Genomic DNA, 15,151 nt, shown 5'->3' on the forward strand with positions numbered 1-15,151 from the left:
AAACCCACCACTGTTTACATGTCACATTACAAGCTTTCTTTAAATCTACTTTGGGCACGAGGTCAGCAAAGAACCAACACCAGCTATATTCTTGTTGTACTTTCTGACTTCTTTCTTTTCTGACCAGATTTTAATATTTTTTCGGCCCAGTTATGTTCTTGGCTCAGATTTTAATAAGCTTCAAAACGTTTTCATCCTTTCGTAGCGACCTGTTCTGCGTGGCAAAGCTGTACCTCTCGGCTCCAACAATAAAATTCAGTAGGCTACTTTCGTTTTTTGGAATAGATTTTATTTGCTATGTAAGCCTTCCAGCACTGGATTCGACGCCGGGCGGAAATGAAACGTGCATTTATAGATAACCCATGAACGGAGAACAAACAAAACGTAACAGGAAAAGGGGGAGGGCGAACAAATAAAGCAGATTATTTTGCACAAACAAAGAAAAAGGGAGCACATGTTTTGTCGTATAAGGCAAATGACAGAAAAAGGCAAAGTACACAACCCCAAAATGAATTCTTACCAAGAGACGGCAAAATACACACGATCTGGGCAAAAATTTAAACTCATATTCTAGCCACTGTGTTCTTTTCTCTGTAGTCCAGCGAAGCAAAAACAGACACGCGTAAATGTTTGCAAACACAGGTGCCATGGTGGAGAGACATCAAATAAAACAGTAGTGTGTATATAGCTGCAATGTTGTTAACAGTTCAAGTGCGAAGTGACTGAAACGTTAGGCTCTTCGGGCTTGAAGCGTTCGCTCGGCGGGGTTTTGTAGTGCAACGCGCCGTCAAATTGTCGCGCCGGAGTTGGGGTTGACAAAACACTGTTGGGCGAATGATGTATCTATTTGAAGCTGACGACAGGCGCAAGATGAAACTGAACAGGTTCAAGCCTTTGCTGTATGCAGTAAATGGAAAGAGGGTAAACGCCTGACGACATTTGGAAAAACTAAAACGGGGAACATTTCCGAATGCAGCGTAGGTATACGTAATAAAATCTCCATAAAATTGAATTTACGACCTATTAGGGACCAAACAGTTGACGCCGAATGCATACGAGATGAGACAGACCCATTGGCAGGTCAATAACTTACGAGTTTTGATGCATATACATATATGATGGAATTGTTGGCAAAACATGCCCAAAGAGACATAAAACTGACATTTAAGGCATCGGGCGTTCAGAAGTGGTCCTATAGCACGCGGAATAAATAAATACTGTCATCACATATGTGGGCGTTCATCGTTGTTTGCATGTGGAAAAACTACCAAGTTCATAACATACGATTTAAAGTGCGTTGGGGGCCTTGGAGTTTTTAAAACAGTTCGCCAACGAAAGTGCACTTACATATTGATTAGGGGGTAGGTGACTTTCCCTTTGGGTACAGAATGGGGGCTAAATCCCCGGGAATCTAGGGAAGAGCAGCGACGTGTGGATTATCATTTGCATATGAATTTTTTCCGCCACCAAAGCATAAAGTAGGCGTGGCGGGGGTGTGGCTCCGAGCAACGCAAGGGCAGAAACGGGAACGCATAATACCTCAACCCATAAGACTTAGAAAGCCAAAGAAGAAAGCGTCGGATGTGGGCATCACAAGGGAAACCACCGGCCGGGAAAGCACCGAACAGAATGAGTGAGGCAACGAAACTTGATTTGCGAACCATGGACGCGAGGAGCATCGTAGAATATAGGAAAAGCGTTTTAAATGGAGAAACTTAAAACGAGAAAGGGAAGCGATAAAAGTGTTAAGTGGTCGGCAACGCAAAGATATGCGAATATAACGCGATTTGCAATAAATAAGTGTCAGCGCTTGGGTCCAAGGAAGAGCGAAAAAGACAACAAAAGGATTTGACAACTGAAACTGGGCTTTGTCGATGCCCGCTTAAATAAATCCAACCACAAAAATCAACGGGTTAACTCTGTGAAAAAGCCTCCGACACACACGTATAACGATTCTGCGACAGTTCGTTTCTGCGCATGCGCAAACTCTAGTACATTTGGCAATGTCGTGTGCAACATGGTGATGACATAGGTATACCTATAGTGACGTCATCGCACAAAAAGTGGGGGAAAAGTAAAACTGAACATTTACAGATAAAAGTTGTACGTTCAGCTCACCGTCTTCTTAACTTTCTGTTACAAATAACTCTTGTATCAAGCGCGCCGAGGCACAGACGAGGAAAACACGTTAAAGGAGGACCACAGATCGTTGTTTTCCAGTACCCAGGGTCATCATAACTTTTGACCAAGCTACAGGCGACCATGGCTGTCGAAAGGGGCGTGGAGGAGGATGGGCGATTAAAATGTGCAATGTGCATTATCCGTTGCACGTTTTCTGCAGAGGCAGGCTTCGCTCCAAATGACCGCAAAATACTGTTTCAAGATCTCTCACAGTGGCCGTTTTCCGTTCGGCGGGGAATTCCCGGCAGCTATAAATAAGAAACATTTTGGGGCGGAAACACCTTTGGTCTGGAACGACTGTGCGTTCGGCAATGCTGCGCAATCGTTGGATGGCACTTTATGGTGGAAAGGGGTAGGGGAAAACAGTGAAGTTCAGCGGGGATCGGAGGTCACTACTCCCGTGGCGACTTCAGGTAAACCGCCCGAAGCTGGTGTAGAACAACTTTGTTGTATGTTGCCATGTCTCTTAGCGAGCTATGGAGGACTAGGGTGCGACCGCAGAGGGTGTCCACATTTCGGAAGAAATCTAAGAAACAAACGACATAAATTAATCAACATTAAATGCACCTAATTCACCAATACACTAAATCACGGAAAAAACTATGAAAATATTAAAATTTTATGACTCCTTTACGTAACAGTATATTACGTCACATAGACATGATCTTACCGGCGTGTTCGGCTTGAATGGCTTCAGCTTGCTCCCATCGCTCATGAGCTAGCATCAGACTGTTCATAATGGTGTGGTAATGTTTAAATACTTCGTACATCTTCGGGGGAAACACAACATTGCTCTGGTTAGGCGGGGAAGTGATTTTGCTGCTTACCTACAAAAAAACAAGAGGTTAGACTTTGGGCATGTTAAAGAAACTTCGGTACACAAGACACAGACTTGAGCGTTTTAACTTAAAACATGGTTTTAATATAACCTAAAATTTTATTATTGGTGATGGCAATTGATTTTGTCAAAAAGTCTGGGCAATAAAATGTCTGAGTTTTAAGTTACTATCGCAAATTTCGTTTTTTTGCAAAGCAACTATAATTTTATTAATGAAAATAACGGCGGAAATAGACGTAAAAAGCAACATGATTTTTTTTAAACTGAAAAACATCCCTTTTAATGTTGGTTTAATTCGAAAAAGTAAAAATAAAGCACGAACAACAAGTTTTAACTAATGACTTGAGTTTTCAGCCAATCACAAACTTCCACGTACCTGCGTTGAACTCGATACATATTCACAGTTGTTGGTTGGGGCGACAGGGGAAGGCCCGGGAAGGGTAACCCCATATGGGGAGGGGACAGCGGGGGAGACCGGGGACACTACGTTCTGACCATTAGCTGACGAAGGACCACACGGATGCCACGGGGACGGCGTACGACTCGCCTTGTTGGGAGTTTGCTGTAACAAAAAATATGAATTGGAAAAAAATGCAATTTCGGCCAGTGCTGAGATGTGCATTATTTTGTTTAGGTTTGTGAAAGCAAAATTTGACGTTTGGCAAATGCTTACCCTGCACAACGCTTTAACGCTGTAATTAAATGCTTGTGTTCACATTTGAAGTGCGAAAAAAGTATCTAAACCTTAACATTGTACATGATTATTATCAACAAGCAAATTCGAAGAAATTTTTCGTTAAAAGTAATTAATGATGCAAATATGAGCAAAAACGAATCCATTTCCTCGAAATGACTGATTCTGACGACTTTGGTGTCACTGAAAATATGTTGCCGAAACAATTCTCTTCTTATATCGTTCTTACCTTGAATTGATCAGCTATGATTTCGGAATATTTTGTTGCGAGGTCTTTCTTCAACTTGTACACACGTAAATGTAGTAAGGCCTGACACCTCAAACTGCAACAAAAATGATATTGGTACATTGCACAACTGGGCATACACTCAAGCTCCCTATAAACATAATTAGCTGCTATGCACGCTTTATTTTGAAGGTTGTTTTGTCGTTAATGCGCAATTGTGGCTCCAAACAGGTTGGCGAGGCATGGCTTTTCAACTTCCAACAAACAGGAGTGCCGCAAGGTGCTACCATTAACTCATACGGGCGAGACCTTATAGGTCGAAACAGTGTGCACTGTCTGCAGCTTATCATGTTTATTAAACAGTTTTTCCAGTGTATTAAAATGTGCCAGCAGTGTAGATTTGACTATGTATATGTCATTGGTTGAAAACATATGAGGTGTTGGAACTCACCATGATAAGTTTAATCGCCTAAATGCGGTCTCTTGTTGGTCATCGTGAGGTCTCATTTTCTTAATGTAGTCGAGGAGGGATATGGTTTGATGATACATGCTGGTCGGGGAATGAGATGAACCACTACTGGTTTCGGAACGCTCTGCAATTTAAAGGCGTTTTGTTTTATAATAATAGCAGTGCAAAACATTTGTTACGTATTTCCATTTCGTTAAAAAATATTCGACTGATTGTGACTTAGAAAATACGTCAGATTTTTCTTGATTGAAAATTGAAATGTTTAATACTTCTTGTCGAATAAAATTGAGGCAGTTTTAGCAATTTAATTTGAGTGATGAAATTACATTATTTAGGGCAGAGTTTGATTCATTTTACGCAATAAACAAGTCATTGCATAATATCGTCTGCGCATTACTTCAATTATCATGATGTAGATGTCATAAAAAGGGTGAAAAATTAAACACAGATATTAGACTATACCGTCGAAATATCGTTGGCGTCCATTAATCATAAATTCGGACAAATTTCTTTTTTTCCTACTTACCATTTCCGTTCTCCATCTCTAGCATGTAGCCATTCATAACAAAACACAAGGCTGCCTCAAAGTAGATGAGAGCGCGACTGAGGGACTCCCCCATCCGGGTACGTCCCGTTCTTGTGTCAGCACAAGCGTCGCCCTCGTGTTTTAATCTCTTGCCTTCGCGCATGTAATCGTCGGATTTAAGAAGTCTGCAAAAAAACGAAAAAATGTTGTTTATTTAAGGCTAAACCATGTCATAGCGTTGTTTAAATGGGAGACATTTTGCAACCAACCGCTGAGTTTAAAAACTTAGAAAGCATGTCTATGTGATGCTTTGATTGCTGTGTTAGGCCCTACAGCCCCATTAGTTACCCCACTAACCCCTAAAACTAAACAATATGCCATGGTATGCTTATTTTTTTCAACTTACACTTTTTATAAATGTCCCATACTAAAGCGTTAACGCCAAAACAAGTATGTACAGTCAACTGCTATAAACCGCCTACCTTTCTTGTTCCGGCCAACTTGAATCAGGTTCAGGTACTATTGATGCAACTCCGGCACTGGCAGAATGTGAGGTGCTTTGGCACGTCGAATCCTGTGGTAAATAAAGTCAGATGTAAGGCATTGAAATGATTTCGGTCACACGGACTTAAGGCCATCGTTTTCGTTAAGAAGTTGAGGGATTTTAACCTTGATATAATAGGTAATTGGTAAAAACTATATCACAAAATATATAAGATTTAATGGTGCATTAGTTATTAATGGAATAAATAAGAAATTTAAAACAAGAATTTAAAACATATAGCATAAATATTGCCGGTGGCCTTTTCAGAATGCATTTTGAGCTATCGCCGTCTTAACCAATTGTTTGATATTGTACAAACGCTTAAGAGCACAACTTTCACATGTCACAAATTCACAAATGTTCACTTTTCTTACCATACTGGATCGTTGCTGGGTGTTCGGATTGCTCGAAAGGCTGGAACTATTGCTGGAAGATTTGTCACTTGCATTAGGATAGGGACGATTCTGTTGTTGATACTGACTGCTAGGCGATCTACGGATTACAGAAAAAAAACTAAATTTAAGCAACGACCAAGGCAAAGAAACGAAAACCTATTTTTTAGGAAGACAACAGACGAACTATTGTTGCTTGATAACATGTCATAATTTATTTGATGATGATTTCCGTGTCTTTTGTTTCACTTATTCTATATTTCCCAAGGTGTTTTAGTATTTGAAACCTACGTTTTTCTTCTATCTTTCCATTGGCTGTTTTCATCACGTGACCTTTCGCCTTCGGTTTGATGGGAGGACTGAAATATGCACATACGGGGATTTTTAACAACGACATTAAAATATAAGCTATTGCTGCCAGGCATAATATCACATTTATAGTGCTCTTCCGGCAATTTTATTGTATGGCATTAATAAATGAAACATACACATTGGTAACGGTTATGAAATAAACGTTTGTAGTCGTACTAGCAACTTTAAGACTTTGGATTATCACCTTAAGTTCTGCGGGAGATGGGGTGCCACGTTTCCGCCGTTTTGATTTGTTACTGCTCGATCCCGAAGATTGGCCGTCGTGAGCGGAATGGGCTGAAGATTGCACGTGTTTTCGCTTGCTGTGGAGGCCGGAACCAAGCGGGGAAAGATCGTTGGAACTCACAGCGACAGCCACCTGCCAAAATTGAAGGTTCGTTTAGTTTGCGACGCAACAATATTAGAAGGTGAATTGCTCGAACTTCTAGTTGTAATAATAACAATGCAAAGAGATCGATGTAAACTGCTTCGAGCGATGGCAAAAAGGACAAAATTGTATCAGCAACAAGCCAACACTTAATGACTGTCAAATGGAAAAAAAGTTAGAATTGACAGAAGTATTTCTTATTTTACCGATGACTTTTAAACAGCGTTATAATGAGGACTAGCATTCGGATATTTTTTAGGAGAAACTTTTTGTCTAATTTTGTTAAAAACAGAAACAAACTAGAAAGTCGGTTATTTACCGATTTACACATACACAATTTGACCTACAACCCTGTTTCAAAATATCGCCAAAAATATGACATTTAAGAAAAAGCGGGATGCTAAATCTTTTACTGGTTTTAAACTGTTTCAAAAGTTTTTACTTTAACATTCTATGTACCTGGACGCTCTCAGCCCTTCGTATAGGTTGTTCAGTTTCACTTCCCGTCGACAGAGTGGGCAAGCGACTAAAGCGATCGCCTGTATTATCGTCAACACCAGTTAAATGTGGATGTGCGTCAATACGAGGTTCGTTTTCAGATCCTGCAAGGCGCGTATCGCCAACACTGGGTGGGGAGAGAGAGTCGCGCTTTCTTTGTGGGGCCGACTCAGGTCGAAGGCGAACCCACAGCGACGGAAAACAGTCTTGGAAGTTGGGAGATTTTGCAGATGTTTTAGAAGGTTTGTGTTTTGCTTGCGATTGCTCCTGTTGCCCTTCTGAAGGGGAAAAGTGGTATGATTTTCGACTGGAATGTTCGGTTTTATCTTTAGAAGCCAGGTTCTGTTTTGCAAATTCCTGGTTCCTGTTCGGGACACACAACGTGTCAAGTTGTTCGGCGCGCGGGATCGGTTCGGGCGCAGAGCGGCGGGATTTGCTTTTCGGTGCCGATCTCACTCCAGTCTGCTTCTTAACTGGTGAGAGATCAGGACTGGCATAGGATGTTTGGCTTTCATTAAGTTTCGAATACTTGGCTTTAGCAGATGAAGAATTGGTACGTTCGCGGGAGTAACTCTTCCCACTGGAAGCAGGGAGCGGGGACACGGAGCGCACAAAGACCGACTTCTCTTCCTCATCCGAACTGGATGAAGAACAGCTATCCGAAGACGCAGGCCTCTCCTCTTCATCGGAGGACTCCGATTCGGATGATGAGGCTGCAGAGTGTGGTGGAGGATCGCGGGAGCATTTTTTCTCCGCAACACGAACTCTAGAAGGTCGTTTGTTCCCTGTCCTCCTATGTTCGCCCGATGGTTGTGTATGGGAGACTGTTACATTACGGACATTAGGAGATGGCTCGTTATTGCTGTTATTGTTCACGGAATATGGAAAAGTACCCTCAGAACGACGATCAGCCTTTCTACTACTTTCCGTACCCTTTGCCTTGCTCAAATGCTTATCAGGATGGTCTTTGGCGCTTGGAACCAAGGGAGAATCTTTCCTTGGAATAGGACTCGATTTATTTTGGCTCCTGGCTGACAGGGGACTGTTCTTAGAGCGCTTGGCGCTTTGGACCCCACTTGGACGCTGTTGGGGAGCCACAGACGTCCGTGGGACAGGAGATGAAGATCTTTGACTGGAGGCTGAGCTGTGACGACCACGTGAGGAGCTTTTGGAATGGTTGGTGCGCTTGTCTGAACTTTTACCTACAAAACGAGTGAACATTTATGTGTTAAGAGCAACTGCTTTCAAACGGTGCACCTCGGAAGTAAGCCAAAAAGAAAAATTAAATTTATATGTATATATGATTCTAAAAGGAAAATGACTGATTTTTCCATATTACTACAAATAAGACACCCGCAAAATTTTATCATTTTAGGCGCGCCCTGGGAAAAAAAGGTTGAGAAACACTGGCTTAGAGTTATGAATAAAAAAATCAAACTATCTACTAGGGATGTGCCAAAATTGCAAGTGTTCTGTTTGGTCGAGCACCGAGCATCTCACGTTAATGCTCGGTGCTCGGCCGAGCACGCTCGGTGCATTATGACGTCCCAAAAAATCCCCTTTCTACGTTTTAGCTCTACAAGGCCTCTTACGTCACCAGCGGTGTATTAAGCTGTTACAGGCCTCAGAAGTAGACGTTTTTCCACAATCTAATACATTTGAAAAATCATTTGTTTTTGTTCATAGACACCCTTTCGAACACTAGTTACTTATGTTAGCAAGTCATGGATATGCAAATTTAATGCTCGGGTCAGTTTGTGCAACTACTCGGCCGAGCACCGAGCATCAAAAACAGCGATGCTCGGTACCGAGTACTCGGGTTCTGGCTCGGCTCGGCGCATCCCTACTATCTACTAAGTTTATTTGAAGTTGTTTAGAGTCAATTGGAAACAAAAACGTTTTTTCAACAGTTGTTTAATAGATGGTTTTCAAACAAAAAATGTAAAGATATGTCTATCTTTTATTATCAATCGACCCAAAAACAGGCATGTCTACAAGTAACAAAACTATCACATCTAATAGCCAAAACTTTAAGAAGAATACCTGCTACTTGTGGTCTAGCAGGACCACTAAATAGTGTGTAAGACTCAGATTATCAGCTTACAGCTTGGCGGAATTTAATGACGCAACCCTGGCAAAATTTGGAAATTCCGTCTAGCGGTACCTTTTGTATTGGTAGAAGTCCTTGATGGTTTCGTGGTATCCCCGCTGGCTGGTGAAGCCCTGTGGTTTGATGACGATTTAGTACTCGTTCGTCCGCGATTGGAAGATTTGCGCTGAGAGTTTTGGCTGCGAAAATTAAACATGGTTACGAACTGAGAATAAATGACATAACGCTTTTGCTATATGCGCTGTATGTAAGATGGGCATGCGTGAGGCTCAAGGAATTTTGGGCGTTAAAAGTGTCAATTTATTTTTTCATGTAACCTCGTGAAATGTGTTAACCGAGATTTCAAGAAACTACTCGACAATTAAGCACCACATTTTTATTTTGCTCCATATAGCAATATTTTGGTCGTTTTTCTTAGAGTTACTGTAGAACTCGACCAGTAGTGTAACGAAGACAACTCTGAAAAAACATTATTTTTAGAAAAAAAGGTAGTGAAAATTGCATCCAATCACCTTGTACTATTTCTCCCACTTGCTCCTTCACCATGTCCGCTCCCATGTTGCTCCGCTCTTGCTCCTGCAGCGGACCTGCTCTTTTTTCCTCTTTCGGAGGAGGTGTGATCAGCCGCGGAGGATGCGGCATCTTCTGCGGGTTCAGTCATCATGTAAGTGCCGAGATCCCACTTTCCCGTCTCCTCCTCCCGCTCCTCAGGCTCGCTCTCTTCGCTCTCACTCTCCTCTTCCTCCTCCTCGCTGCTGTCGCTGTCACTAAAAAGAGGGAAAGGGGTTACTCAAGGTCACTTGTGAGTAGGGGATTTCCCCATTTAACAAAAAATGCTGTTTTTTGATCAAACTTTTTTTAAATTAGGAAAAAATTAGATCTGTGATTTATTTCAATTAACAGACTTTCAAAAAAGTCAATTGGCCAATGCAAAAATACGATTATTTCTTTAAGTAGTACATTTTGCGATAAGAAAGTATCGTAGACACTCTTTAACAAGTGAGTTACGCAGTTTTTTAAAAAAATACTCCGTTATCTTCTTACAAAAAAAGGGTTTATCTCAAGTTATAACACACCCCCAAAAAACACAGCAACACAGTACTAACCTTAAACCAACATCAGCGGTCAATGCAGGGGTTAGAGTAGCGTTATTGTCGTGTCCTGTAACAAAGGAAACATGTCAGAACCGGTAAAGAACGACTCATAGAGAAGGTCGTTTATATTACAAAGCGGGCGACTGTGTTTGTGACATGTGGCTGAATGTCATGTGCAAACCGTTGGCATGGTGCGGTCACATGACATTACATGAGTGATATAATAGGAAACGTAGTTTTGCATGAAAACTTTAGACATAAGTGAACAAAGACATATATGAGTGATTGATTTTTTTAATATTTGTATAGTTGTCATATAGAGCAATTAAGGGTAATAGATTTTACGTGGCAGCAACAGCCTATTAATAACAGAAAACGAATGTTTTACTGTTGAAAACCTTGCACTAGTGTACCGCGGCGCACAATTTGAGAAATATTTGCATACAATTTACGTCATATCTTAATGCGCAAGTACCAAAAACGTCATTTTCAAAAATTCGCTTTTCAACATTGCAAACGCCTCGAGGACATAAAAAGACATATTCGCGCAGTATAATCCCGTTACCAGCCGAGATAATCTACTTACCCTGAGCCCGAACATCTTCCAACGTGCCGCCGTCCTTTTGCTTGATCTGTGGAAATGATACGCGTTTTAGCATGGTTTACAACGCCTTAGTGGGTCTTCACATGCAATATAACACCCATTGTGGGGTAAGGTTCTTTGCATTTATCAAAAACGAATCAATACTTGTTTGTGCACAGCAGATGGTAACGACTTTATATTTGTCTCGTTTACCAATTGGTTGCTCTGGAATATAAAATCTACCCTATGTTTAACTTAATTATCCACACTCTTGAAAAATCATGCTTATTTGTTTTCTGCAATGTTTACTGTGTTTTGCATTTTCTTCACTCAAAAATGGTCAAACTTTTTTCCTATATTTTACACCAGGGTAAATTTTCTTATATTTTACACCAGGGTATTTTTTTCTGAATTTTACCCCGGAAAAATTGTCTTTTTGCATTTTACCCCAGGGTTATTTTTTCTCATATTTTACCCAAAGCTACCCTCTGTGGGCGAATTAATCGCCGTTGCACACATGAGGATTAAAACCGGTTAAATTATGATAAAGATTGTAGTTAATACAGTAAATATCAATAAAGACTTCCACCAATCCACAAAACACAGGTTTAAAAAGGTTAAAAGTAGAGACGCGGTTTAAACCTGTAACCTTAAAATCCGCGTTTGATAAATTTAAAAAAAACTGATCAATTTAACTCACATCGGTTCGGGTGAAGTTGAACTCGGCTCCAATGTTCGGTGTTTGAATCGCTGTGAGCGGCTCGTGAATTAGATGGTTCATTTCCTACGGAAGAAAATCGTGTTTGTTTATATTAGCGAATATGCGCATAATGACGAAATTCAATAAACGATACACAAACAAACCAACGATCAGGCATATAGTTTAAACTACAAGTGTTCATCGTTTATTGTGCCGTGATAGTATGCCAAGCCCATTAAAGGCGTAATAACGAATCAGGCCATATGGGAATGCTTGGGAGACCGGCTGGATTTGGCATAACAACGACTTTAATGGGTCTGATGTACGATGACTTATAAATGAGTATACCGTGATCCCTGGTCGGCATGAACCCTTCAGGCCCGATCCCAGTACGTGTGGATATTCACTTTAACCGTTTATTGTGCGGACAAAAAATCTCCCCGTAAATTAGAGTATATTTTGAGTAATAATACTAAGTACAATGCAAAAAACTTTTGCCATAAATCCAAATTAAAAACCAAATTAAGTGAGCACTTTTATAATATGTTTTTAATAAATTTTGCCCGAACTTATTTTGGTACAAACTTATAAATGCCACGTTATGCAGCAACGAGCTTGCTAAAAAAGCAGCACAGGGCCCCGCCACGGCATTTAGCTTATTGCAGACCCTATTTTTGCAGCACGGAGACAGACACTGACATTATTCGTATGCATGTAAAATCCCAGCATGCCACTAACACAACCGCATTTGTCAACCAAAGTGGTTAAGAATGAAGATGCAAGTCTCGAAGGTTTGCATTATTTATAGCCTTATCTGTCAACGGCGGGGTGTTGACCTACAGGCGCCTGTCTGGCCCACGAGCTTAAATTATGACTTAAAGGTAAAACCTTTTAAGGTGATAGCTAGGTCAATGGATCGAACCCCACGGTCGGTGGTGAAAAAAATACAAAATACGTCGAGAAACAGATATCATCTTATATGTCATTTTCCGCATTAAATGTAAAATAACAAATCAATACACATCGTTCCTTGGTTTAAAAAATACAAATTTGTCAAGAAATAGAGACATTATTTTAAATGTCATTTTCCGCAATAAAGGTAAAATAACAAATAAAAATAAATTGTTTGATTAAAATTAAATGTTGTCCGATTATATTTTATGTTTCTTGGTTTAAAGAATACAACTAGCGGTGGTTTTAGTTAACGAGTTTATGCTAAAAAAGTACCGTTGTGTAAAATTAGGCTTGAGATCGAGCATAATTGCGCCAAGACAAGAATTACTAATTACACTTCATGTAGCTCAACCACAGTCGTGAATTTAATCATGAAATCAGCGTGAAAATCCCCTTTCGCGCAGTCACGGGTGCGAAATACTTTTATAAAGCTTGCGTCGAAAAAAATCGACCCACGATGTGCAGATTAGATGCAGCTATTTTTAGCTCTGACCTTCTTAGGGCCGATATTCTTAAACTTATTCGTTAGGTGAAAACCATCACTTGTGGCGCTGCGGAGCCGATAATGGCGTTCAAGAGCTGAGCATGCCTTGAACAGGCGAACAGACAAATTGGTCAGACATTTTGTAATGTGTGTGATACTTAAAGTGGGATGTTTAATTTGGGTAGTACGTTTTGGTTGAATATGGTTTAGTAGTCCATTTTAGGAAATAACTTGTCTAGTATTCCGTTTCCGTTGAGGATTTTAGAAGGTTTAGGGTGCACTTTAAGAAGTGTTCAAATACCCATCAAAGACTGTCAACAGCCATTATTTTTTTAAATTATGTACTGTAAAAACACAAAGTCAAATTTTCGCCAAGTCGATTTTATAACCGGGTGTGGTTAAATTTGAACCCCAGTCCAAATAGACAGCGGTAAGGTAAGCAAATAAACGGAGCCACCAAGAGGTCTGTGGGACAGACGACACCTGCCTATGGGCTCAAGTAATTGGCTGATGCTGGCATATCGAAATAACATGACTCAGACCGCACACATTGAATGCTGGTATGACGCATACGACATAATGCACATAAGCTACTGGGGGCCGTACGCCGAGGCATAAGCTACGTATACGGGTATTCAATCTATATGACACCGTAGAACCGCAATCTATAATTCGGTTAATGTTACTTGAATGCCAGATAGAATGTTTTTAATGCCCGAGACGGGAGTTTTTGAGCTAAAAGTCCATAACTGCGTAATTGCCACGTTTAATAAATTGTTTCTCCTGTGTTACATTGGTTTCTAAAGAATAATACTTTTTCATTCAAACAATAAAGAGAAATAGCCTTTTTCGCCTAAAACAGTTACATGGCATGCTTTTGGAATTGTCAACCAAAAAATAATGAATGAATATAAAAATATATGAACTGTTATTTAGTGCCTTGTTTAATTCACAGTAAAAAAACAAAACAAAATTGAAACAAATATACGACTTTTTGTCATACTAAACTTGGGCTACATCAACTAATATGTTTAAAGGGCTGCCAATAAATGGACGGAAATTAAAAAAAAATATTAAATGTGCAAAGTCGTAAAACTGAGATGCAGCCCCGTTATAAAGATTTGCTTTATACTTAGCATATAATGAACATGACCAAATTCGCCCTTTTGGGCTTGTTAAGTAAGATCTGTGACGAAATTATGATTGATGAAGTGGCAACGTTACCCCTAATTCCAAAAGCCCCGTAGAAGGCATTAGCAGAGACCTATTCCTAGGAGGCTCAATTATCCTATTATACATTTGATTAATTTTCAACCCCTTCATTACAGCAGTAAGGTATCGTTTGTTATTTACACTTTAGCATGAAATTATTAAATTTTCCTAAACTCAATTCGATTAATTTTAACCCGTTCATTATAGCAGTAAATGTATCGTTTGTTATTTACACTTCAACATGAAATTATTGAATTTTCCTGTGGTCACGGCTAACGAAACTGAAGCCCCTTTTTGTAAGTTTAAGGCTGTACTAAGAGGTTTGAATGATACAGTAATGCGTTCAATTGACAAACATATTGTGTAAGAGACATGCGGTCGCCCCAAAGCCAAGTTTTCATATATTTCCGTAGCGTAGGCGTGTTAAATAACTCGACGCACAAAAACTGGCATTGAAAATCATTTGCCTGTAACGCGCTGTGGAGAAAAGAGATTAAATGTCTCAATGTTTTTATCAGTGCAGTTTAAGTGAGTTTAAAGCAGTTTAAAGAGCGATAAAATTATTTGCAATGCAAAAAACACCACAAAATCTTTTTTTTTGCAGAATTTAACGTTTTGTTTTTCGTTTTATTATAACGCAAGTTTTCAATTGGTTGTTTTTTCACATATTTTCCTGCTTACTTACAAAAGCTCTTAAAAGGTACCAAATTTTGAGGAATTAAATTTTATGATTTAGTTACGAGTTTTGTTACCTGGAAAATGTGTTCCACAGCTCCTGGCATATCAGCACTCTGCAATCGTCCTCTATTGGCAACCTGCAAAAACAAATACAATGTGTGGGGTAAAAATCATGTTTTATAACCATAATGCATAGCAGTTGCTGCAATGTTCCAGATACAATCTTACT

At 40.0% G+C, this 15,151-nt stretch overlaps 1 protein-coding gene across 3 annotated transcripts in view; it reads right to left on the reverse strand.

The window, feature by feature from the left end:
* Nucleotides 1–267: 267 nt before the first annotated feature.
* The window catches only part of LOC145239330 (uncharacterized), a 37,559-nt gene continuing 22,675 nt past the window's right edge, over nt 268–15,151 (reverse strand). For all 3 annotated transcript variants that reach the window (XM_080102638.1, XM_080102637.1, XM_080102639.1), the window contains 17 exons: nt 14,997–15,059; nt 11,595–11,678; nt 10,898–10,943; nt 10,324–10,378; nt 9,730–9,984; nt 9,272–9,396; nt 7,069–8,309; nt 6,427–6,600; nt 6,162–6,229; nt 5,853–5,970; nt 5,417–5,508; nt 4,935–5,119; nt 4,391–4,532; nt 3,943–4,036; nt 3,396–3,581; nt 2,852–3,008; nt 268–2,707 (listed from right to left, as the gene is read on the reverse strand). In XM_080102638.1, the coding sequence (XP_079958764.1) occupies nt 2,574–2,707; nt 2,852–3,008; nt 3,396–3,581; nt 3,943–4,036; nt 4,391–4,532; nt 4,935–5,119; nt 5,417–5,508; nt 5,853–5,970; nt 6,162–6,229; nt 6,427–6,600; nt 7,069–8,309; nt 9,272–9,396; nt 9,730–9,984; nt 10,324–10,378; nt 10,898–10,943; nt 11,595–11,678; nt 14,997–15,059 (3,219 nt within the window). In that variant the 3' untranslated portion in view covers nt 268–2,573. The remainder of the gene's footprint in view (nt 2,708–2,851; nt 3,009–3,395; nt 3,582–3,942; nt 4,037–4,390; nt 4,533–4,934; nt 5,120–5,416; nt 5,509–5,852; nt 5,971–6,161; nt 6,230–6,426; nt 6,601–7,068; nt 8,310–9,271; nt 9,397–9,729; nt 9,985–10,323; nt 10,379–10,897; nt 10,944–11,594; nt 11,679–14,996; nt 15,060–15,151) is intronic.

The sequence above is a fragment of the Phallusia mammillata genome, chromosome 7 (assembly GCF_965637545.1).
Source record: "Phallusia mammillata chromosome 7, kaPhaMamm4.hap1.1, whole genome shotgun sequence".
NCBI classification, from domain to species: Eukaryota; Metazoa; Chordata; class Ascidiacea; order Phlebobranchia; family Ascidiidae; genus Phallusia; species Phallusia mammillata.